General features: G+C 52.4%; 1 protein-coding gene across 2 annotated transcripts in view; it reads right to left on the reverse strand.

The window, feature by feature from the left end:
• CSMD2 (CUB and Sushi multiple domains 2) overlaps positions 1–24868 on the reverse strand; it is a 645193-nt gene that overhangs the window by 270574 nt on the left and 349751 nt on the right. For both annotated transcript variants that reach the window (XM_068537861.1, XM_068537860.1), the window contains exons 11-13: positions 21657–21760; positions 18305–18417; positions 1936–2118 (exon numbers count right to left, since the gene is read on the reverse strand). In XM_068537861.1, the coding sequence (XP_068393962.1) occupies positions 1936–2118; positions 18305–18417; positions 21657–21760 (400 nt within the window). The remainder of the gene's footprint in view (positions 1–1935; positions 2119–18304; positions 18418–21656; positions 21761–24868) is intronic.

Here is a 24868-nt window from a genome sequence, read left to right on the forward strand (position 1 = left end):
TTACACCCAAATGACCAGAAAAGCCCGAGTAATGGGAGTACCTTGGGGATACCATCCCCCATCTCCCAGAATCATCCAGAAGAAGAAATGCCATCCTAGCCCCACAGAGTGCCTGCTTCACGGTTCTCATCAGTAAGCCTAGGGCTCCTCTTCCTTATTTTAAACCACAGAGAGCACCGCCCCATATCTTCCAGGACTGCTCTGCCCTCGTCTCCTCTCAGGTGATTGTAAGCAGTGCCCAGCATCCCGTCAGCCTTCCTCCTGGAAACGAGGGGCCTGCTGAGCAGCACTTACAGAAGGTTCTAGGAAGATTTCCTGAAACTACTTCTAAGAGCCAAAGGGTCAAGTAAATTCCTGGAGGGCTTGAGTGACAGATTCCCCAACCCCCGGTAGCATTCTGCTCCCCACATCTCTCAGCTTGTGGGGCAGGGAACTTCATCCTGGTTCCAAGTGGCTGGCTGGCTCTGCTACACACTTCACTCCTGCCAGCTCTCTGCCCCAGAGACCTGACTCTTTCCAGTTCTCCCTGCCTTGTCTCACCTACATGGATTTCAGAGATGGAACACCCACACTACCTGGGACTCCCACAGTCTGGACCTTTGCCTTCTGAGGTCCTGCTTCCGACCCACCCTGTGGAACTCCATTCCACCCACCCACTCTGCCCTGGGCTCGCTTCTAGACTGTCAGGCCCTTTGTTCCTGCCTGCCTGGAGCTGCCCCCTGCTAACCACCCCTGCCCCTCTGGTCCCCTTGGCTTTCAGGGTACACATATCTAACCACCTTGGGCCAGAGATGGGCAGCCAATTTCATGCAATTTTATTTTTTTCAATAAGGGTGGTTTGCTTAATGTGTATCTAAGAACGATTTGATCTTTAAACCTCTGCAAGAATTTTTACATAAGCTCACAAGTCATCAGAAATGCTTTGTCAACTACACAAAGTGATTTTTTTGTTTGAAAAGTAGAATCACCGTGGTATGACCCAACTCACCAACTCACATGCCAAACTCTCTGTCATCACAGATACTCCCTTATAGTCTCCCATGTCATTCCTCTCCCCGGCCCCAAGGGGCAACCACTCTCTATGAGGCAGCACTCCAAGGCCCTGAGAAGCCCACTGAGATGGCAAGAAAGATCAGAGGGTCAGTCTGTCTGCCCTTCCCTGAGGGAAGCAGATTGTAAGAGATGGAGAGGGGCAGTGGCAAGGGCTGGGAGAGGAAGAGGTGACAGCCCCGAGAGGTAGAACCTTTGATTTCTCAACAAAGACCAAGCCTGCTCCTCTACACACAGTCCCCTTACACTTGCCAGTTTCCCTGGGACCCAGGACTTAAAGTATTCTTTGCGCCGGAAAGTGAGGTCAGACCGTCCCAGAGAAAGGGAGAAAGGACTCCTTGTTATCTCCGGAGAACAGAGCACTCAACTCCAACCCTTCCTCTGAAAGATCAACAATTCAAAGACAGCCTGATCCCCATCCCTCCCTAAATCCAATGCAAGAGGAAGCCATCTGATGAAACTTCGTATATATCCCCGCAAGGCCATGGTGTCTCGTGGAACCCCAAGGCTGGCACAGAGTCTACAGTCTTACGAAATCGCCAGCACCTTCTGCCCTGGCTCGACTATATGGCGTCAATGACAGCAAGAAGGGTGAGGAGGAAATGTTGGGGTCTGACGTTGCTCTCAAGGGTCACCAGGGAGAGTAAGACGGCGTTGAAGAAGGCCCCCAAATGTCAAGAGCAATCATTCTCAGTGCTACGATCCACGTCACTGCCAGAAATGAGGACTCAGCCAGCAACGTTTTGAGAAGGAGAAGAAACCAACCAGAGTGAAGCTACGGTTACGACCTACGAGGTTCCCAAGGATGGGTTCTGGATTAGCTAGGAAATGGACCCCTGGCCTCTCGGTGGAGACCCCGAGGCGGCCCCCTCCCCGCTCACTTACACACGCAGCCTGGCTTCTTAGCCGACCACTGGTTATTCTTTTGGCACGTGATTGCCTTCTGCCCCACCAGCTCAAAGGCCGGCTGGCACTCAAACTGGAGGGTATCCCCGTGGCGAAACCAGGAGCCTTCCCTCCGGCCGTAGGCAGGTATGCCAGGATCTCCGCAACTGCCCTGCTCGATCTCTGCAAGACAGGAAAAGAGAAAACAGAGACACATGGTGACTCCATGCCTCTCGGAGCTGAAGGCCATGCTACACCTCCACCACGAGGCTGGGCTCGGAGGGACCCAGGTGGGCTTTTGATGAGAAACCCTGCAAGGTCGTGTTTAAAACAGCATCCTGGGAGGATCAGGCCCTCCTGCTCTCAAATGCCTGGACTCTATGTCCACAGAGAGTGTTCCAGGTGCTTGGATATTTTCACTCAGGGAAGGCGGGTCTACATTCTTTGTGAGACACCTGTCCTAGGAATTCACAAGCTCACAGTTTGGAGAGATCTTTACTGACTTGACTTGCATTCAGATGACTCATGTCACTTGATAGATTCTGAGCTCAGTCCCTTCCTGAGCAGCCAAGGCGAGCGCAAGATGAGAAGGTCGCTGACGCTTTGCTGCTTGCCTTTCCCCCAGCCAGAGATTAAGTGAGAATCAATATTCGCTGCCTTCTGATATGGAAGCACTTTCACGAAGATACATTTTTAATTCAATTTAAGACGGGAGCAGGTAAAATGAAACACATGACTCATTAAGTATGCCTTTAAAGTTCATTTGATTCAACAGTGGTGAATCAGACAGGGAGTGGCTTCCCTGAGACAGCTCTGGGGGTCTGGGCTCAGGGGGCATGATGGGCTGGCTGCCTCGTGGCAGAGTCAATCAGGACCCCGACCTTCCAGGAAAGGAGTCTGTCCTGGCCAAGTCCCCGGAGCTTCCTCCGGAGTTGCCCCCGCTTCCACCAGCCCCGTGCTTGGTGCTGTGAGAGATGAAGGGCAGGGAGGTGGGGAGGAAGAAGCAGGAGAGAGGGAGGGGGAGGAGGAGGAGCTCTGCTCCCAGAGAGGGAGGCACCCTGCAGGAAGGACGCGAGTCACGACTGATGTGACAGATGGTGAGGTGAGGACGGCAGGAGTCCTGTGATTCGGGAGAGAGGCGGCTGGAGTAAGGGGAAGTTTCTGGACACCTTCCCAGGACTGTCAGGCCAAAGGGACCCTGCATTTTCCGTAGGCACCATTATGGGCTGTCAGGAGCCCTAGTCCCCGAAGTTGCTGTGCATGGCCCTGACACGGGTGATTCTGCAAAAGCTTTCTTCCCACAGCTGTTGGGCCCTGTGGGCTGGTCAGGTGAGCCCCGAGTACCGCCGCCTTACACGGATGGGCTGCTGACTGTCACATTCATTGTTCCCTACTACTGGCAGAACAAGGCTTTCTTTGGCTGGGATTGTGGGAGTGTGTGTGTGTGAAAGACAGAGAGAGATCTAAGTCAAACAGCAAGAATCCTTGGGTTCGGGGGAGAAGAGAGGTCTGTGTGAGCAGACACCAGGCCTGAGGACTCAAGGGCGGGTCAGCTCACACGTGCCCCTGGCCTGTCCCTCTACACACAGCCTGAAAGCACACCTCAACCCTCCTCTGAAGCTGGCTCTTCTCCTGCCAGGGCTGGGGGAAGGCAGCCACTGAGGCATTCCCAGGAAGGTGGCCCCTTGGCTCCAGGTCCCAGAGCCCCAGGGGATCGGGAGGAACGGAAGACGGGCCCCGGGACAAGTCAGCCTGCAGAAGCGAGCAGCAAGGCCCTCTTTCTTCCGGTGTCCCCACACACGTTCTCTCTGGGGTGTGAGGCCCTGGTGAGGACTGTCACTGCGGGCACCCTGAGACCTGGAAGGAGGTACCCAGTGTTTGAAGACAGAGCTGGGGCTCACTGCCTGGGACAGGACCCAGGTTTAAGGTGTCCTGGTGAGGCCCCAGCATGCTGTAGAAGATGTAAATGTGGGGTCCACCTGCCTGCGTCTTAGACCACAGCAGCTGCTCTGAAGGTGTGATCAGCTCCAGGGAACAAGCATCCTGAGCGGGAGGAAGGAGCTGCTCAGCCATCTCCACTGTGCAGGCCTGGCTGTTTCCACACCCATCCAATTTCTCCTGCCGTCAGTGCGATCAGAAGCATATAATGAGCACCTACTGTGTGCCAGTCCCTGTGCCAGACACCTGAGACCTGGACGTGGGCTCTGGTCTCAAGGACTGAACAATCCTGACAAGGAAGCAAGTATTTACGACACAGCGTGATTTGTGCCATGGATGCGCCCAGGAGCAGCAACAGAACTCAAACTTGGAGGGTGGGGCTGGAAACAGGGTGCGGGAAGTGAGGCACTAACCTTGCACACAAAATCTTAGGGAGCACCAAAAACTCAGCCATCTAGACAAATACGATCTTAGTACAATATTTTGTTTTTAGAAAATCAAAATTGATGCATATAAATCAAATCCAACATGAAGAAGAACACCAGAACTTAATAAAAAGACCAGATCCGACCCAGCACTTGCACAGCTCACCTCATTTGTCTCACCCTAGTCCTGGCCATCAGAGTCTGTCATTATTGAAATGTTATTTTTTTATCATGGATATTTTGCATTAATCTTGGCTTTTAAAAAATACTACATTAAAATATTATTTAATAACTGAGTTCTTTGGTGCCTCCCTTAAAATTATGCCCAAGGTGAGTGTCTCTCTCATCTCAGCCCAATCCCAACCCTGGCATCAGGGAAGGCTTCTCGGAGGAGGCCTTCTTGGAGGATGTTTAAGCTGAGGCCCGAAGACTGTGTAGGAGCCAGCAGGTGAAAGGAGTATGTGGGATTCATTGCGGCATTATTTACTAACAGCCAAGCCATGGAAACAACTTACATGTCCACTGATGGATGGACAGGTAAAGAAAATGTGGCACACACATACAATGGAATATTTTTCAGCCACAAACAAGAAGGAAATCCTGCCATTTGTGACATGGATGAAACTTGAGGGCATTATGCTAAGTGAAATAAGTTGTACAGAGAAAGACAAATACCGTATGATCTCACTTATATGTGGAATCTAAAAAAAATGAACTCAGAGAAACAGAGAATAGAATGGTGGTTGCCAAGGGTGGGGTGGGGGAAATAGGTGCAGGTGGTAAAAGGATACAAAGTTCCAGTTATAAGATGAATAAGCCAGGGGGATATGATGTACAGCATGGTGACTCTGGTTAACGACAGTGTATTGTATATTTGGAAGTTGCTAAGAGGGTAGGTCTTAAAAGTTCTCAACACAAACACACACAAAAACTGTAAGGTGAGGTGATGGGTATGTTAACTAACCTTATTGTGGTCATCATTTCACAATATATACATATATCAAATCAACATGTTGTACACCTTAAATTTACACAGTGTTATATGTTAATTACATCTCAATAAAGCTGGGAAGAAGAGAAAGGCATTAGTGGGAGGGAGGGAGAGGAAGGACCCTTCAGGTGGGGGAGGAGCCCATGCAGAGTCTCAGAGGCTGTTTGCAGGACTGCAGTGATAGTAGTGATAACTAACTAATCTTTACGATCATAACGAACTTTTAGTTACAGAACTAATGACTCTAGCACTGACTACGTGCTGGCAGCCACTCTGAGAACTTTACATATAGTGAATCATTTCATCCTTACAGCACACTGTGACCTAGGTACTATTATCTCCATTTTAAAGGTGAGGAAACTGAGGCACAGAGAGGTGATATAGTTATCCAAGGTCACAGAGCCAGGAAATGGTGAACCTGAGGTCCAAACCCAGGTTGTATGGTTCCAGGGCCCTTCACCACCATGTCACATTGCCTTTCCACAAGCATGAGTACTTTCCACCGGGTGATGAGAGACGAGGCTGGAAGAGGCAGGCAGGGCCAACCCACAAAAGGGCCTGTTCGACGTGCTAATGAGACTGGACTTCAGAGTGTAGGCAATGGGGGCTCAGGAAAGGGTTTCATTCCACTTGGCATTTCATAGTGTGGATTTTAAAAGGTCACCCTGATTGCTGCCTGGAGAATGGTCTGGGGGCAGCAATTCTGGAGGTAGGGAGATCACTCATTCATTCAACAAACATTTGAGTGTCTCCTTAGCATGAGCCACTGTGCTGGGCACTGTGGGTGCGACAGAGAACAAGGCAGACACAGGCCCTGCCGCCATGGAGGTTCCATTCTAGAGGGAGGCTCCCAATGATCTGGGAGCTGTTTTGACAGCATCTTGGACTGAGCACAGGCAGAGGGGATGGGGAGAGGCAGAGGGGATGGGGACAGGCAGAGGGGATGGGGAGAGGCAGAGGACTTGGGAGGTCTAAAGCAGGAAGAAGCCACAGGCCACACTGTGAGTGAGCAGACAGGGGATGAAGGGGAGGCAGGGGCTACAATGACTGCAGGGCTTGGCCTGGGTACCGGGTGTGCTTTCATCTTCACCAGATGCGCGAGGAGGAGCAGGGCTGGAGGGTCACTCGGCACCTCCACGGGGACATACCTAGTAGAAAGGGGCTACGTGGGTCTTATGCCCACGAGGAAAATCTGGTCTAGAAATACAGAATTTGGATTCAGCTCACAGAGGGTCATGAGAAGAATGAGACCACCCAAGGGGAGACATCAGTCCGGACAGAACAGCTAGGGACACCGCAGGGACCAGCAGAAGGCTAGTCTAAGATCCTGCGGGGAGCGGAGCCCCAGAAGCTTGGAGGAGAATGAGTTTCAGGAAGGAGACCAACAGCATCGAATGTGGCAGGGAAGTTTAGAAAGGACTGGAAAGCAGATCAGTGAAAGGAGCTCACTGGATACTGGCAGGAGACTTGAGTGTGATGATGGGGCCGGCCCGGCACTGACGGGAAAAGCGGAAGACGATCCGGGAAGAGTAGATGGCTCGTAAAGAAGGCATTTCTTGGAAGTGAAGCAATGGGGAGAATTCAGGTGGCAACTTATGAGGAACATGGCCTTGAGGGGGCAGCTGAAGAGGCTTTTTAAGGTCGAAGAAACTTGACCATAATTAAATGCTAGGGGAGGGCAGAGAGAGAGAGAGAGAATATGAATGCATATAACTGAATGAGAGACACTGGTGAGCTGGAATGGGCAGTGACAGCACGAGGCTATGGAGAGGCAGGAGGCCGGGGCCCAGTGCACGCTGGGGGGCTCACCTTAGAGCCCAGGAAGCTCCCCTTCCTTCGTGATGGGGGGAAGAGGGAAGAGGTGATCACAGCGAGGTTTCAGGTAGGACAGCGGGAGGTTGAAGAAGATCTTGTGATGACACAGGCTCTACTTTCCTAGTGAAGCAGGAGGACGTGTCATGATGTTTGCTGAAGGTGAGGGACCAGTTGTGGGGAAAAGGATGCGACGTTGACAAGAACGTCTGCAACAGTCACCTGGAGAAGAGGAATCATGGCTGGAAGGACTGCCGTGCACCCTGGGTTCCACGGAGGGTGGAGACAGCTCATTTACAGGGGTGCTGTCACCGAGCAGGGCTGTGTGGCTTGTCCCAGATCCCTCAGAACCTGGTTCACGTGCACGTGGAGAAATGGCAGGGCGGTGGGCAGGGAGTCAAGGATACTGTTCAAGGAATGGCTGATGTGTGATGCAAGGGTCTCAGGCTGAAGGAGGAAGGAAGTGAACAGAGGAGGAAGGGGAGGGGATGGGGATGGAGAGGCCAAGAGAAGGATGGTGAATGGAGTAGAGGGAGGAACGGTTGGAGGAGCGGAAGGGACGAGGGGCCCCAGAGCGGGTGGGTGGAGTGAAGGCTTCAGAGGTGCCAGAGAGCAAGGTCCGCACTGACAGGATGGGAGAAGGCTGAGAAACGAGAGGCAAGGTGATGGCGAGACTCAGAGTGGAGAGGAAGAGGCTGGCGACATCCATGAGGAGGGTAGCGAGTGGCAGAGGTGGAGACAGCCTAGGTCAAAGGAGAAGGGATTGCATGTAGGTGGAACAGCGCTGGAGAGCGAGCGCACGAGCCCACCGCTCAAATGTGAAGTTCACGGGGCCTGCGGACAGGAGCTGCTAGTGCTGGAGAGGGCTCCTGGGTAGGGGTGACCTCGGGGAAGTCAGGTTTAAGGGCGCACTTGGCAAAGAGGTCCAAGGCGTTGGAGAGGGGCATGTGCAGACCATGGAATCAGGACCAGGTCGGGGGAGAGGAAGAACAGAGCAGGGTGGTTCGAGAGTTTGAGAGTCCCTTTCAGGAAGGCAGGGGGGCTGGGGGCTGGCCCTCAGACACCCTCGTCCTGGTCTGGATCTTCCCTCCAAGCCCAGCGCCAACCCCTGCTGGGGACACACGGGAACCAAGTCCCCTTGCCCTCCCGCAAGGGGACTCCCTGGGCTCCATGGCCCTGCCTGAAAAGGCATGTGACCTTGACCCTCCTGGCCAGGTGCTGACCAAATCTGACATCAGGGCCCAGAAGTGCAAATCCATAAGCCAAATTCTGACTTGGAGGAAATCATGCATGCAGCTTCCTGTTATCTGGCCTAATAGAATTCCCTTCTATAAGTGTTTATCTTTCTCTCTCCCTCCTTCTGCTGACCAGAAGCAAGCTGGCGAACACAAGATGCGAGCTTCAAAGACCCTCAGAATTCCATCACAACTGGGCTCTGCATATTTGCTTTCCCCTTTCTCCGCTGTTTTATTCCTATCGTCTGTGATCAACCTTACTGTCTTCTCCCCAGGTTTTTCAATTTGTGATTCCAAATTGGAATCCTCTTTTATGACAATGTCTGTAGAGAACGAACTGCTTCTCGTGTCTGTATAAATTCACCATTGGATGTGCTCCAAGAAGGGCAGCGCCGTGTAGAGGGAGAGGAGAGTCCGACCATGGGCTACGATTTGCTGCCTTTCCAACCGGGTGGGACTTCATTTGTTCCTTCACTGATTCACTGTTCCCTCAGCCCGGGCTGCAGCTTCCCCTCCTCCCCAAGGTCACATGGCCGACTGCTCATGCTACAGACTTTAGCTTAAGACGTCACCTCCTCAAGGTGCTTTCCCTGACCTCTCTCCTTAGATGTTTCCCTTTTCCTTTGCTCTCTTGGCACCCTGGTCTTTTTCTTTGTAGCACCGATTGTAAGCATTCCTCTATTCATTTCATTAGTTCCTGTTCTAGACATTGCACGTATAGCGGTGGAAAAAAGGGCAAAAATCTCTGCTCTCCTGGAGCCTACTGCCTGTTGGGGCATCAGGGACCACCTGGTTCACCATCTCAGCCCCCACTGGCGCCCCGCTGGCTGTCAGGTGGCTTCCTCGTTTCTCATCTCCCCACGCACTGGAAGGGAAGCCCTATGGAGGCAGGCGTCAGTTGTGTGTTGTTGATCGCTTAGCACGGCGTCTGGAGCACAGACAGCACGCTGCTCAGTGTGTGAGCACAGCTGATACGTGTTGCACGGGGAGTGTGTCAAATGCCACGCTCAGTGCTAATGATACAGAGCTGCCTGACCCAGGGCCCCTGCCCTTGGACCACTCACAGTCAGGTGGCTCTAGAGATAGTTACAGAGTAAATGATGGGGGCCGGAACGGGGTGTGTACCTGACCACACAACCTCTGGGGGCGAAGGGGAGGCAGCTCCGGTCTCGGGCTGGGGCTGGGGGAGGCAAAAGGCTTCATGGAGGTTGCCCAGGCAGACACAGGAATCAGCCTGGATTCTGCCCTCCCCTCCCCATCACAGCCCTCGCTAACCACCTCCTGGCGGCTCCTCCTCCCAGACATCCCTGCACCCTCTGCTCTCCATTCTTCCCCTCACCGCCTAAGTCCACCCCTCTCAATTCCTCACCTGGGCATGGCGTTAGGCAAGGGCTGTTCCCCTGCCCCTTCCCTCTACTCTGTCGTATTCAGCAAAGCAGCACGAGATCGCTCAGGAACAAACATCTGATCATTAGTGTGCCCTGCTCATTGATTCTTCCATGGCTTCCCAAAAATCCACAGATGAAAACCCTAACTCCTTGGCATGGCAGGACCTTTGTCTACCCCCTCCCACCCCAGCCTCCTCTTTGTCCATCTCCGACCTTGAGATTCACCACAAAACGGAGCCACCTGCAGGGGGCAAAACAGTGAGAAGGTGAGGACTCTGAGAAAGTCCTGGATCTGTATCCTGGCTCTGACACTAAGTAGTAGACCTTGGGTACCTTTCGTACCCTCGCTGAGTCTTAGTTTTGTCACTTGTAATACAGAAATGGCAATAATAACAGCTACCTTGCAGGGTTGTTTTGAGGATTAAATGAGTTTATGTATATAAGACAACTGTCAAAATGTCCAGCACGTGGCACGTAACCAGTAACCAGGAGGTGTTTCCTCAAGGTCATTATTGGCCCATTGTTGGCAGAGCCCAGCCGGCTCTCACATGGCTGTCCTCTCTTCCTCATGAACACCCCCCACTTGTCCACTAGACAAAGAATCATCTCTCTTGGGGCTGTACCCTTGAATCACCCAGGCGGCCTAAGGAGCTCTCTCTCACTCTCACTCCCAGCCCCCTTGGACAATTATTTATTTATTTATTTTTTCAATTCTGGGGAAGAGTTAGAAGTTCAATGTGGCAGGATGTGATGATGAAAGGAGATGAGGCTGGAGAGATGGTCTGGGAGACCATGAAGAGCCGGGATCAGCTCCTTACAGCTGGCGGTCCCACCCCTTCTGCTCTTTCTACCTCCAGAACCAAGCGCAGTGCCTTATGCATCCTGAGGCCTCCAGACCAATTGTTCAACCAGCACAGACTCCTAATGAGTGACCAGGACATCTCTGGTGCATTAAGACGACCTCTGGGCATGCCTGGATCTCATGGATTTCCTGGGAACCACATCCCACTCCACTTTTCTACTGATGATGGGAAGGGTGCAAGCAGGCAAGAGACAGAGGGCAGCTGTACATGTATCTCTGGGAATCTGTGCATCATTCTCTGCACACAATTTTCATGAATGGGATGGAGATGTGGGTGGATGTGGTGGGTGACATTCGTCCCTCCCATCCCTTTCCTCCCTCCCATCCCTGTCCTCCCTCCCATCCCTTTCCTCCACCACACTGTCATGGGTGTGTCACAGACTGAAGGAGGTTGGGAAACAGGGGTGAATATGGTGAATACGGGGTGAAGACAAACATCCAGGTTGCCCCCAAGCTGTCTGTACCAGCCCCAAACTGGAGCTTGCCATTTGCAAAAGCCCATGTATTTAAAGAGTATGTCTCATTGACAGATGACTTCCTGCTAGATTTTAAAGGTGCAGTATCCTTTGCTGCTTAGCACCCCTGCCTCCCGGGGGCCAGGAAAGACTCATGTGTAGCGTGGGTCCCACTGGGCCTTCCTGAGAGGGGTTAGCTGCTGCCTGTATCTAGCAAACTTCTAGGTCCCAGTGCCTGAGGAAGCTTTAAGGGTATCATGGAAACTCAGTGAGCATCTTAGGAACATGCCTGGTGTCATTCCTGGTTGAAGTTGGAAAGTTTGGGCCTCTGAGCTTATGGGGATAAAGTAAGAAGAGACAGAGGTCCTAAAAATTGCAGACTGGAGGCTGAAAATGGCCATGTGCTTGACGTTCTGATTGGAGGAAAGGCAGGGTCCAAAAAGGAGCAGAGTCAGGATGCCAGGCTGCTGCCCTTGGTCTCCTTTCAAGCTCAGCTTCAACACCATCTCTTTTTGGAGGCCTCCCGGTGCCACCACCAGAGTTCAGTTCTGGAGAAGGGGATGCAGGCACCGCCTGCAGAAGGCTAGACTTGGTCATCTTCCCCCTACTGGCTCTCAAACTTTATTCTGTGGAAGTTTTAGCTTCAACCCTAGGCAACCCTAGGGGATCAGGCTTTCTAAGTCAACCTGTTCTCTCTGGGATGTTGACCAACTCCTTTCCATCTTATAAGCGAGTCTTAGCTTCAGACACCAGCTCCTCCAGGGAGCCTTCCCTGATGCCCTCAAGTAAGGTTAGCTGCCCCTCCTTGACATTTCCCCATTTTCTCATACTTCCTGGACTCTAATGAAGACAGACTAAGACTTTGGTGAAGGCACAGACTGCCTTGTTATCCTTGTATCCCCTTGTGATCTGAACAGTGTCTGTAACACATAATAGGGGCCTAGATGATGTTGAACACACAGGTGACCTTATTTCCAACACAAGTCCCCTGGACTATTGGGCATCCTTTCTGCATGATCTCCGCTGCCCTGCTTCTCCATATCTCCAGGGTGAGGGTCCCAGCTCCTTCCTCCCTTAGGCCGGCCTCCGAGATTTAGCATTAGGCTGCCAGATTCCAGGCTCCAAGTCAGGAAGTGAAGAGGCTCCGAGATTGATGCTAAAACTTGTTAGCAAGTTGTATGTAATTTTATAATGTTTCTGGTAAGTGTTAATTGCCTGTTCCTTAAATATTTCTTATTCTGCTGGGAAGCAGAGCAATTGCAAATATGAATGCTTTCCTACAGCTGGCTGCCCTCATGGAGGGGGCCTGAGTTTCTAGGTGCCAAAGACTCAGATATTGACAGAGCTGGAGGCCCCTCCCCCACCCTGACCTGGGATTGTGACAAGCATAATGAGAAGTATTTCTGGGAAATAAATCCCTCAACTTTTCCCACCCAGGAGCTCACACTTTTAATGGCGGGGGGGTGGTGGTGATGCCTGGGGGTTTCTGCCCTCACATGCCTCATGCCACCTGTGGAACACATGCATCCCGGCCACCCTCCCATCCCTGAACCGAGATGCCTGTCCTACATGGAATTCCCCAGGAGCTGGGATAAAAGAAGGGCTAAGATGGGGGTGGAGATAATTCTGAAGCTTTGGGCCATGAGTGCAGGTTAGAAGAGCTGCAGGACTGGGGAAGCAGGGGAGGGGATCAGGCTTTTAAACTGAGTGTTTACTAAATGCCAGGCCCCACGCTGGAGGCTTCACTGCACGGAATCCTCGCAAGACCCCTGTGAGATGAACGTTTATCAGCCCTTCTTCACAGATGAGAAAACTCAGGCTCAGGGATGCGGAGGGATCGGCTGAAGATCACACACAGAGCCAATGGCAGAACTCGATTATAAAGTGGGTTTGTCTGACCCCAGAGTCTATGGGGACAGTGAAGAATGTGGGCTCTTGGCACCTGAGTGCCGGGAGGTGGTAAAACGGGACAAAAGGGCATTGAGAGGGTGTAGAGGAAGGGTGCCCGATTGTGCCAGGCACTGGGCTAGGCCCTGTAGGACCAGATAGATTAATAAACTGTAATCTGCCTAGAATGGGTTCATAGGAGCCAGAATTTGGCTTGGAATTATCATCATTGAGGGCCTTGGATGCCACATGAATGACTGTGCTTTATCCTGAAAGCAGTGAGAAGTTGTCATTAAAGTTTTGTGGTTTTTTTGTTTTTTTTTTAAGTAGCAGGGAACTGTGCCAGATTTGGATTCTAGGAAGATCACTGAGCTGCAAGAGGCAGATGGGTGGGGCTGGGGGAGGGGCCTGGAGTCAGGGATGCTGGGTAGGAGGACTGTGTGGTCATCAGGTGAGAGGTGACGAGGGCCTAGCCACGTCAGTGACAGAGGAGCTAGGGCGCCGCAGAGGGAGAACTGGCAGAATCTGGGGACCGAGTCAGGGGTGGGAGAGGGAGAAGGAGGAGGTGGAGATGAGGCCGAGTGATGGTGTGGATGGTGGTGCTGTTCACTGGGATGGGGACATGGGAGCAGGGGGTGTGGGGCTGGAGATGGAGAGCTTGGTTTGGGATGGTGTTAACGCACTGAACGTTTGTGTCTCCCCCAGATTCAGATGTTGAAGTCCTAACCCCCAGTGTGGCCGTATTTGGAGATGGGGCCTCTAAGGAAGTAATAAAGGTTAAACAAAGTCCTAGGGTGGGGCCCTGATCTGATAGGATTAGTGTCCTTATAAGAACAGACAACGCACTCGCACTCTTCTTCTCCCTCCATGTGCACACACCGAGAAAAGGTCACGTGAGGACACAGTGAGAGGACAGCCATCTGCAAGCCAGAAAGACATCTGCCAGCCATCTGAAGCCAGCCCGGACCAGAAACCGAATCAGCCAGAACCCTGATCTTGAACTTCTAACCTTCAGAATCGTGAGAAAATAAATTCCTGTTATTCAGGCGTCCCAGTCTACGGTATTTTGTTATGGCAGCCAGAATAGACCTAAGACAGATGGGGTGGGCTTGAGATGTCCGAGGGGGAAGCTATGTAAGATGTGTCACAGCTAGACTGACATGCAAGTGGGGAGTAGATCTGAAAGTCCCCAGGGTTCAGGCTGAGGTTGAAGTCATGGGAGTAGATGTGATCAACGGTGGAAGGTTCTAGAAAAAGAGGATGAAAGCTGAGAGCCTGAGAAGTGCCTGCCCTGAGGGGGCAGTGGGGAGCCATGCAAGAGCTTAGGGGGAGTAGCTAGGAGAGGGGACCTAGAAGGCTGCAGGGAGAGAAGCCCAGAGCAGATGGGAAAGGACACAGTCATATCGGGGCCTCAGGGAACTCGACCACCCACCTCTTCCACAGAAGAGGGCATCTCGCCATGAAGGTGTGAGACCCATGGGTGTCACCCTCAAACAAAGGTCAAAGGTGGAAGGACAAGAAGGGAAAGGCAGGTCCATCCTGACATTTAACCCTTCCCAGGCTCTTCTTCCCGCTGAACAAAGTGCGAACTCCTTAAGAGGCCTTGAGGCCCTTGGTGACCAGGGTCTGTCTTCTGCCACGTCTGCCTTCACACTTTACACAGTGGCCACCATGAACCACCTCCTTTCCCAGCCAGTCTGGGGAGTGAGGGTGAGGCAGGGGCCTAGGACCGGGGCTATCAGAGCAACCACGGGCCACCTGGGGGACAGGCAGGGAGCCATGTGGCCCACAGAGGAGGGCACAGCCCGGAGTGGAGGGCAGTGGTCATCACGGAACTTTCTCAGCCCCCAGGGGACAGCACCTCTGTGCCAGGTGCTGTGCCAGGAGCCTTCGTGATCTCATCTCATAACACTGCACAGCAATGCAATACAGTCGGCATTATTACCTCCATTTTATGAGTGGGGAAACTGAGGTTCAGAGAGACCGTATAACTCGCCTAAGGTCACACAGCTGGGGCCAACCTGGGATTCACCAGCTCTGGTCCAATTGCAGAGTCTGTTCTATCTTCACAGAAGCTGCTGCCTCTGTGCACAGAACCCGTGTAGCCCCTGTGGGTTACTGAGGGGTCTAAACGTCCAGACTCTCTTCTCTCTTCCTATTTTGTCATGGTTCCGAGGAGAAGTCCGGCCCACGCCTAGTCTGTGACCAGCAGTCATACAGCGTATGTTTTTAGGCCAAGTTTATGTTGTCTTCTATTGTCGCCTCAGTACCTAGCCTCGTTCTGGTCACATAACAGGAGCTTAATCAATACTGGCTGAGTGAAATGGCCAAATGACCTAATCCCAATCTCTAGTAACAAGGAACCCAGGCTCATGACTTATTTGACTGGGCCCATGGCCCATTTGACTGGGGCAAAGCTTTGGCTTCTATAAAGATTTTATAAGGAATTGAAATTCTGTAACTTGGGGAGGCTCCCAGTATAAGAGAAAATCATGGGCTTTCAAGCTACAGAGACCCAGGGTTGAATCTTGACTCTGCCGGGTCCCACATTTCTGTGTGGCCCTGGGCAGGTCACTTACCCTCTGAGGCTCTGATTCCTCTTCTACAGAAAAGCAGCCGTCATCACATAGCTGTGAGCACTGCATGAGATGAAGCGGTACTTTTCAAACTCGTGCTTAGCTACAAATCCCCTCTTAGAAGAAGGTTTACAGGAGGAGAAGAGGAGATGGAGGCAGGGTCAGAGGCCTCCCTGCTGGGCATCCCCTATCCCACCACCTTGGTGGTCCCCGAGGGTACCCCAGGTCTTTGTGTGACACTGTTTGAAAACCCCGAGACAATGAACACGCAGCTTCTGGCACATAATAGGCTCTCAACAAATGATATGTCCCTTTCTTTTCCAATGAAATCACACCAAATAAGCCTAATTCCTCTTTCCCACAGAACAGCCCTTCAAATATTTGGACACAGCTCTCAAGTCTCCCCTGAGTCCACTTTCCCCTGAATAAACATTCAGTGGGCTGTTAACCTTGTTCGCTGGGCTTGACTTTTAAGTCCTCTCCTTATCCATCTCAAGCTGAGGTCCCCACGTCTATGCCCAGTTCTCTGATGACTGATCAGCATAGAATAAAGCCACACTCACTCCCTGGGATAAATTCTAGTAGCTAATATTTTTGAAACTTCAAACAGGACTTGATATTTATTCCCACTTCATCTTATCCTGGTAATTTAGCCAATTACTCCACTCCATCCAGAGCTTTCTGCACGCTGTTTGCTGACTGTTGTACCATCATCCCTCTCAAGCTCATGTGACTTGTCTTATCCAAGCCATGAATAAGATATGGAAAGATTAGGGAATGTGGATGGCACAGAATCATTCCTCCCCACTTCTGGAAACATTCACTGCTGAATATCCGTAGAAGTCCTGAAATGGGGAAACCTTAGAAACTTTTGAGTCTAAACCCATTCCCATTTCCAAAGCAGTGAGGGCCAGGGCTTGGGCCTGAATCAAGGTCTCCTGATTTCTCGTCTGGGGCTCTTTCCATTGCCTCACAGCTGCGTATATATAACTATGTGCCAGAAGAGCCCATTCATTTAACTACCTATGTACTCACTCACTACTCACTAATCACCTTGTAATTGGCAACATTTTAATTTTCACATTCTTTATCTAAACTTAATCTTCACAGAAGCCCTGTGCCCGAAGGTGTATTATTATCTCCATTTCACAGATGAAGAAACAGAGCCCCAGACAGGCTCCCTGACTCACCATGGAGCTGGAAAGTGACAGAACCAGGATTTGAACTCAGCACGTTGTCACCCAATAGGTGTTCTCTGTCTCACTTAGATGCATGTTTCCTACTCTTCGAACAGTACATCCATCCTCCTTACCCCAGTGGGCATATCATGGTTTGACAGTGTTCCTGCAGGAGATAAGGGCTAGCCTCCCGTTAGGAGTTGAATCGTATTCTCCAAAAAGATGTGCTGAATCCTCACCCTTGGTCCCTGTGCATGTGACCTTATTTGGAAATAGGGTCTTTGCAGACGAAACCAAGTTAAGATGGTGAGCCCTTAATCCAACATGACTGGTGTCCTGTGAGAAGAGGAGAGAGACACACGGGGACGTGGGACCACAGAGGCAGAGATGAGAATGATGCAGCTACAAGCTAAGGACTGGTGGCCACCACCAGGAGCTAGGAAGAAGCAAGGCAGGCGTCTACCCACGGTCTCAGAGGGAGCGTGGCCCTCCTGACACCTTGAGTTCAGACTTCTAGCCTCCAGAACTGTGAGAGAATAAACTTCTGTTGTTGAAGCCATCCAGTTTGTGGTGCTTTGTTAGGGCAGCCCTAGGACACTAATACATGTCCTGTGTGCCCAGTTTGGTGACAGAATCCAGGTCCTGGTACAGGAAGAGCCTTTGGTCCACTGGGGGTGTGAGTCACACTGAGCAGGGTGAGAGTTCTTTGGACCCTAAATAGTCCCGTGTAGGATGATCACGTCTCCGAATGGGGTGGGGAAGGATGCCTTCTCTCCCCCTCCACTGCCGCCTGTCTCTCTAGTCATTTTAAAGACTTAAAGCTCGCTTTCTCGATAAAGCTTTTCCCGATGCCCCAGAAAGGATGGCTGCCCCTTCTCTGGGCTCCCATTGGTTCTGTTTGCTGCAATTATCTTGCTTTAATAACAGCTCGTTTGTTTTCTCCTCTGTCTTACCATGCTAGCGCAGGCCCCTTGCAGCAAGGGCCTAGATCTGATGCATCTGTTCCCCCAGTGCTGGTCTAGGGTCGGATACCTAACAGGGCCTTCACAAATGCTCGGGGGATGGTCTCCGCTCCACCTTCTGTGGGGTCTGCACCAGCAGTCATCAGGAGGCTTGGCAGTGCATGGAGGGGTGATGGTAAAGGCATCCCTTGGACCCCAGACTTTGCCGTTCCCTTAATGTCTGTTCCCACCAAGAGATGCAGGTCACCCGCGTCTGCATCCTCCTCAGGTCACCAACGGTGCGTGTCTGTCCCTAGCCCTGTGCACACAGTCACTCATCACTATGACACCCAAATAGGGTAGCTTGGGAAGCTACTGTCTCCAGTCTAAAGATTTTATAAAATAAGCAAGGCTCAGAAAGTTTATGGGGCTTTTCAAAGGTCTACACAAGCCAGGTATGAACCCAGGTTGGAACTGATGTGTGTGATTGATCCCAGAAAATCCTCAAAACAGCCCAGGAGACCCACTGGACAAAGAAGGAGGCTGGGACTCAGAGGAGTTGAATAACATGCCTAAGGAGAGGAAGCCAGTGCAGGGCAGAGCCGGGATTCGAACCCAGGGCTTGTTGACTCCAAACCAGACCCCAAGCGTCTGACTCATTGGCTCCCCAACAGCAGTTACCTTCGTAAGAAGCCTTGAAGCCCAGGGAGCTGCCACTGCTGTCGGTCTGGAAGAGGAGCCACATTTGATGGTTGGTGCTGACAATGAGATCTGGGACCGACGTACCTGTCAGGCTGTCAGGAGAGAGAGATTCAGAGGCGTGCACCCCACTGTGGCACCCCAAGAGAATGACGGTGTGACTGGTGACATCTAAAGAAATATCTAGGTGCCAGGCCCACTCGGGCAGACACTGAGCCCCACAGTGTTTCTGGCACTGAGCCCGGCAGCAAGCGCTCACGCGCCGGGAGACTCAGGACCACTCCCCTCCGGCCACAGGCAGAGCTTGCATCTCAACCACGACTCCCCTGCCCAGACTCCAGGGCTTGGAAGAGAGATCTGTGTCCTCACTTGCACAGGGGAGGGATGGCCGGAGCCAGATCTAATCAAGGGGGTGTCTACACCCCTGCAACCTCCTGTCTTTCAAGTGAACTGTATTGCAGAAAAGACACAGACAGAAACCCATTTCCCCAGTCAGAACCCAGCCAGTCCTTTTAATGAGGCACCTCTTTCCACTCCAGCATGAGAAGTGAGGCTTAAAGCGCAGCCACCATCCTGGGCAACGCTCTTTCTGAAGAAGAGAGTTTAGGCATGGAGAGGACTCTGATTCAACTCACATTTACCAGGCACCTACCCAAGTCAGACCATGTCCCTTTCATTATCTTATTTAATGTCCCCAGTAGCCCAGTGAGGTAGAGGTTGTGTTATCCCCACTGTACAGATGAGAAGACAGAGGTGCAAAATGGGCAGCGGCTTTCCCAAGGTCAGCCTGATGGAGCGGCAGACTCAGAGTCCACGGCACAGCCTGGGGCTCCTAGAAGAGACCTGGCTTCCTTTTCCTGCTGAGACCAGACAAACTGCCAGCACAGATGGGGTGTGGGGGGTTGTGAGGAGGTGGTTGGATTGATGGGCCCTAATCTCTGCTCTACCCTGGGGTCTCAAAGCTTGAGGAGGGCTGTTGAGTTGGCTGCAGAGAGGTGATCGGTACTCTGTGAGTACCGTGCAGCTGGAATGGGGAGAGACCACCTGGGACACACCAGCATGGTGCGCGTGACATCCCTGGGCTGGGGGCTCTGACATTCTGTAATGAGTAAGGATGGACTCCAGGGTGGTGGTGAGCAAGGGTGAAGACCAAGGCCTCTGCTCTTCCTCTGTGTGACCCAATTACGACAACTAAGGAACCCAACGATTTTGCATGTGTTTCCCTGAAGTTTTGAAATTGACGTTGGCCTAAAGAGATCTGAGGGTGATGGCAGAGCCCCTGGGCTGCTACAAAACTTGTTGGGATCTCACTCAAACTAGACCGGTCCAGAGACCTGGGTACAAGCCCTGGATCTGCCATTCATTTGCTGTGGGACCTTGAGCAAATGGTCGAGCCTCTCTGAGCTTTTTCACTCCATATAAATGAGGGGTTGAAATGTATGATTCCCCCAGAGTCTTTTCAGCTTTGCTGTTCTACGGTTCTCTCTATGACAAAGCACAATGGGGTCATGGGGGAGACAGAGTGGGATCCTGGCCTCTTGGACACATCGAGCTGATGTGCCGCACAGGTCAGCATGCCAGGGCAGGTGAGTGATGGGGATACACAGAGAGGAGGGGAGGGGTTGAGGATGATGGGTAATTCATGTGTCAACCTGATTGGGCCACAAAGTGCCCAGATATCTGACCGAACATAATTCTGGGTGTTTCTGTGAGGGTGTTTCTGGATGAGATTAACATTTAAATTGGAAGACTGAGTAAAACAGATTGCCCTCCCCAATGAAGGTGGGCCTCATCCAATCAGTTGAAGAACTGAATAGAACAGAAAGGCTGACTCTCTCCCTAGTAAAAGAGAATTCTTCCTGCCTGCCTGACTTCCAGCTAGGACAGTGCTTTTTTCCCACCCTGAACTTGAACTGAACATCAGCTCTTCCTGGGTCTTGAGCCTGCTGGCCTTTGCTCTAGAACTACATCATGAGCTCTCCTGGGTCCCCAGCTTGCTGACTCAGCCTGCGGATCTCGGGACTTGTCAGTCCCCATTATCACACAGAATGAATCCTTATAATAAATCCCTTTTTTAATATACACATCCTATTGGTTGTTTCTTTGGAGAACCCTGATTAATACAGGGGAGAGTAGGCAGCAGGGATGATGCCCTTCAGGCTGACATTCCACTCCTTTCTCTTGAGGGATCCCAAGTCCCAGCCATGTCACCTGACATGGTAGGTTATGTTATTCAACTGCCCTAATAGGATATTCCAGGTAGATGTGAGGAAGGTATGAGAAGCACCCAGAACAGAACAGCCCCTGGACAAGCCAGCTATTACAGACTGGCCATTTTTTAATTCAGCATTAAGACCAGAGGGTGTTAGCACGGTTGGGAGGGGGTGTGGCATGGGATGCTGTCCTTGATGGAAATCAAAAGACATGAATTCAAGTGCTGGTTCTGCCACCAACCATCTTTGCACCCTTTGGGCCTCAGTTTCTCCACCTGTTAAATGGGTATAATAGCACCTTCCTCACAGGGCTGCTGTGGGAATTAAATGAGATAACTGATGTGAAAGTTCCCATCACAGTGCCTGGGCACATAGTAGGTGCCCAACGTATGTGAAATCTCCCCTCCTTCTTGGCAGGGGAGGTGGATGAGGTCAGGCCTGTCTATCTCTCTAACGCTGGGCCACACACCTTGAACAGGAGTATTCTCCTGCTTTCACGTCAGGCTAATCATGGTAGGTGAAGGAGGAGCCAAATGGCCCCCAAGAGCTGAGACCCAGTGTAATGGAACCCAGGACAGCCCGAAGTCATCCTCTCCCTTGACTAGACCATGTCAAACCAGCCTTTCTGGCCTCAGAAAATGTGGTCCCAATTCCCTGAAACCATCCTTTTCCCAGACAGTTATGAGCGTGGAGGGAAATTAGCAAAACACTTCCATCGTCTCTGTCTGAAGTTAGACCACCACACATGTACGTGGCCTTGAGGAAAAACTCCTGGGGGCAGAAGCAGGGTCTGCATAGATGCAGACAGTCAAGTGGAACGCTCCAGGCGCACGCACCAAACCTCCATTTCCCCTGCTCCCTAAGAGGCTGCCCCTTCTGTACACTTTGCCTGTGACTTCCTAGCGAGACTCTGGCCCAGTGCTCTGTTTCCCTTGGTAGGAGCAGAGGGAGACGGAAGGATTGTTGCTGAGACAGTGCTGCAGGACACCTGTCCTTGTCATAGCATGGTGGCAGGGGGTAGGGTCAGGGGGACCAAGCAGGACTCGACAAGCCCATCCCCCCGCCCCCAGCCAAGGTGCCCGTGCTCCTGCCCTGCCCACCACGTGCTCCGCTTCACTCACATGTAGAGAACCGTCTTCTGGTCCCCGTCCTGACCACCGTCCCCGACCGTCAGGGTGTCGTAACCCCTCTCCAGGTCAAACTCCTCGAAGGCCAGCTTGATCACCTAGGGGGGGAGCAGGGGTTAGGGAGAGGGCAGGGGCTGCCGGGAGAGACTCCCACGGCCTTGAAGACAGCAAGGATCTTCATGTCCCCATGCCCAGAGCGCCCGCGACACCACCCCACACAACCCTCAATCCAAACTGAGCGTTTCCATGCCACCTTTTTGAGTGTGAACTTTTTCTCTCTGGGGCCATACAGTCTCTGGGGTCCCCTGATGTTTTCCAAAGATGATCATGGTACATCTGGCCAATTCTGGAGGCTGTCATGGCAACACCAGGCACATCTGGCCAGCTGTGAGAGGATGAGACTCTTCCTTCATGCTTTAATGCACAGAAATCCCCGCGGAACTGGAGGCAGATTTTCAGGCCACATGTGGACTCTTAGCTATGCGGTCCTCAGGGACCTGCAGACATTTCCCTCGGCCTCTCTTCTGCCTGCTTTTCTCCATCCACTTTGATTGTTTATTTGTTGAATAAATGAATGTTCCAGGAAAGGGCTTTCCACAAGATTCTTTTATCTTGTTTTAGTCCTGCCTGCTGCAAATATTTACTAAGCACTCACACCACATGCCAGCCCAGGAGGTAGGGTTTCATGGTGAGCATGACACGGTCCCTGCCCTGGGTGAGCGGGGAGACAGAACAGTAAACTGATAACCACAACCCCAGGTGACAGATGCTAGCCTATGGTGGGGGGAGGCGGGGAGGCTGTGATTGGGGGGGTGGTGGTCTGAGAGTTCTGAAGGCTCTGGAAGACTGTCGGGGTCAGAAGGGGATGACAGGAGAGGCAGGGGTCTAGTGCACAAGGCCCGAGCTGTGGCAGAGATGGAACATTCCGGAGTGGTCAGTGTCTATCAATGCAGGTCCACAAACTGAACATAGCCAGCACCTGCCTCACTCTGGGGGACAATGTGGTTGGGCCTTCTGTGCAAGGAAGTGGCTCAAGAAGGTCCAGAACTTGAGACATCTGCCTGGAGCGAGGTCCAAAGGGCCTCATAGCCTCCCCTGCCCCGAAGAGCTGGGCTTTATCCTGAGTGAGGAGCGGCAGGAGAGTTTTAAACAGTGGGTAACGGGGACAATTAGGTGTTGGAGAAGAGCATTGGTCTGGCTGCTCGTGTGGAAACTGACGTGGCAGGAGAGAGGCCAGAGCCGGTGGGGCTGATTCGAGGCTTCGGTGGCAGTTAGGTGAGCGATGCAGGAGGTCCACACAGTGGAGACGCACGAGAGAGACGGTCCTGCAGTCTTCAGGGTTTGTGGCTGGACGGATGTGGGGACTGAGGGAGAGAGGGAGTCTGGGAAGACCTGCAGCTTCCCGGCTTGGGCAATTGGGTGGTGGGTGACAGTGCCGTTCACGAAGACAGAACACACAGAGTTCCCCCACCCCAACATCTCATCGGGGCCTCTTTTTGTCTGTTTCAGGCTGGTTTCAATGGGATAAAGATCTTCAGTCTCCCAGTAGGGAGGCTGCAAGCACTTCTTTGTTTTCCATTCTGCCCCTCAAGGAGTAGAGAATTCCCATGGATGGTTATTCCTAGTGGTGCAGGCTTCCTCTGTCCAAACCAAACAGCCCAGCAGAGCCTCACCCCAGGGCGCCTTCAGGTGCCCCGGAAGGAAACGGCTGCTGCACTTGTGCCTGAGCCCGGTACCGCCTGTGCAGTGCCCTCTGCCTGGGCACGGGACTCACAGCGAGAAGCCGTGAGCGTGGACGGGAGGGAGGACGGCTGCCATTGGCTGGAAGGAGGCTGCAGGAGGCTTCCTGGAGGAAATGAAGCCCAGGCTGAGTTTGGGAGATGGACTGGGGTCCGATAAATGGAGAAGGAAAGGAAAGTGATCCAGGCAGAGGGAGAAGCAGGTGCTGGGGCAGACGCGTGGGGCGAGTAGATCTGGAGTTGTCTGACTGAGAGGGAAGCAGAGGGTGGTGTCACCAGAGAAGTGGGAGGAGCCAGGTTAGGAAGGGCTGTCCGTCATGCTAAGGATTTAGGCTTTGTCCTAAAGACAAGGGGGAATCATGGAAGAGTTGTAAGTAAATGTACAGCATGAGACTTCTGTTTTAGGAGCAATAGCATTGAGGGCTGGTGGAAAACAGCCCGATGTCTGGGCTGCACAACAGTGTGGGTGAGGGAGGATGTGGGCCCTAGGAAGGCAGCAGTTGGGGCCTATTGGAAAACAGGGGATGGAGGAGCTGGGGGTACTGACCTTGGAGAAGAGAGACTCAGGGGCAGAGGCAGGAGCAGCAGTAACCCTGGCTGGCTCCAGGGGCAAACGTGGAGACGACAAGGCACTGAGAACCCACTCTGTGACTGTCAGAACTGTCCCACAATGAAAAGGACTGCATTCAGAGGTAGTGAGCAGCCCATCGCCGGTGGTATGCAAGTAGAGTGAGGAAAGCATTCCTGCTTGGGGCTCTCAGATAGTTTCGACAAAAATACTAGACCCTACTGATAAAAATCCTTGTTGGCTACATAGACACATATTACAGTGAGCAACCTACAGTGAGTGGGGAAGCCTTAGCCCCTCTGGTTTTCCCGCCGAGCAGGCAAGCTCGCCTCCATGTTCCCTGAGGACCCATCATCACCATCTGTTTAGGCTGGAATCGCCTTCCCATCTCTTACCCTCCCCAGTCCTGCCCTACAGAACGATGTCGCCATTTCCTAGCCCAGTACGCAACGGGGGGGCCCTCGGCACCTGCTCCCCACTGCCCTCCCACCTCAGGGCCTGTGTGGTCTCCCCTCACATCGGCCCATTCACGACCCGGGTTTGCACAGTCCCCTCCCCCGCCCCCGGTTCCCCTAGCAACGTCTCCGCATCCTTGAACTCTTGTCCAAGTGCTCCCTGATTGCCCTTCCTCTCCTCTCCGTGTCAGGGCTTACCTGCTGCACTGCGACTGATCTGTTTACCTGGTCTTCCACTACACCATGAACTTCCTGGAGGGCAGGGGCCAGGTCTCATGGCCTCTGAACCACCAGCGCCTGTCGGTGTGCCAGGCACATGCCACGGGCTCAGACAATGCTGAATGGGAGAACGCTTTCCAGACCTTTCCTGACTCCCCAGCATGGACTTATCGCCAGGCTCTTGGACCCCTCACAGGAGCTATCATCAAGGACAAAGGTCGGCAG

This window comes from Eschrichtius robustus, chromosome 3 (genome assembly GCF_028021215.1).
Source record: "Eschrichtius robustus isolate mEscRob2 chromosome 3, mEscRob2.pri, whole genome shotgun sequence".
Classification (NCBI taxonomy): domain Eukaryota; kingdom Metazoa; phylum Chordata; class Mammalia; order Artiodactyla; family Eschrichtiidae; genus Eschrichtius; species Eschrichtius robustus.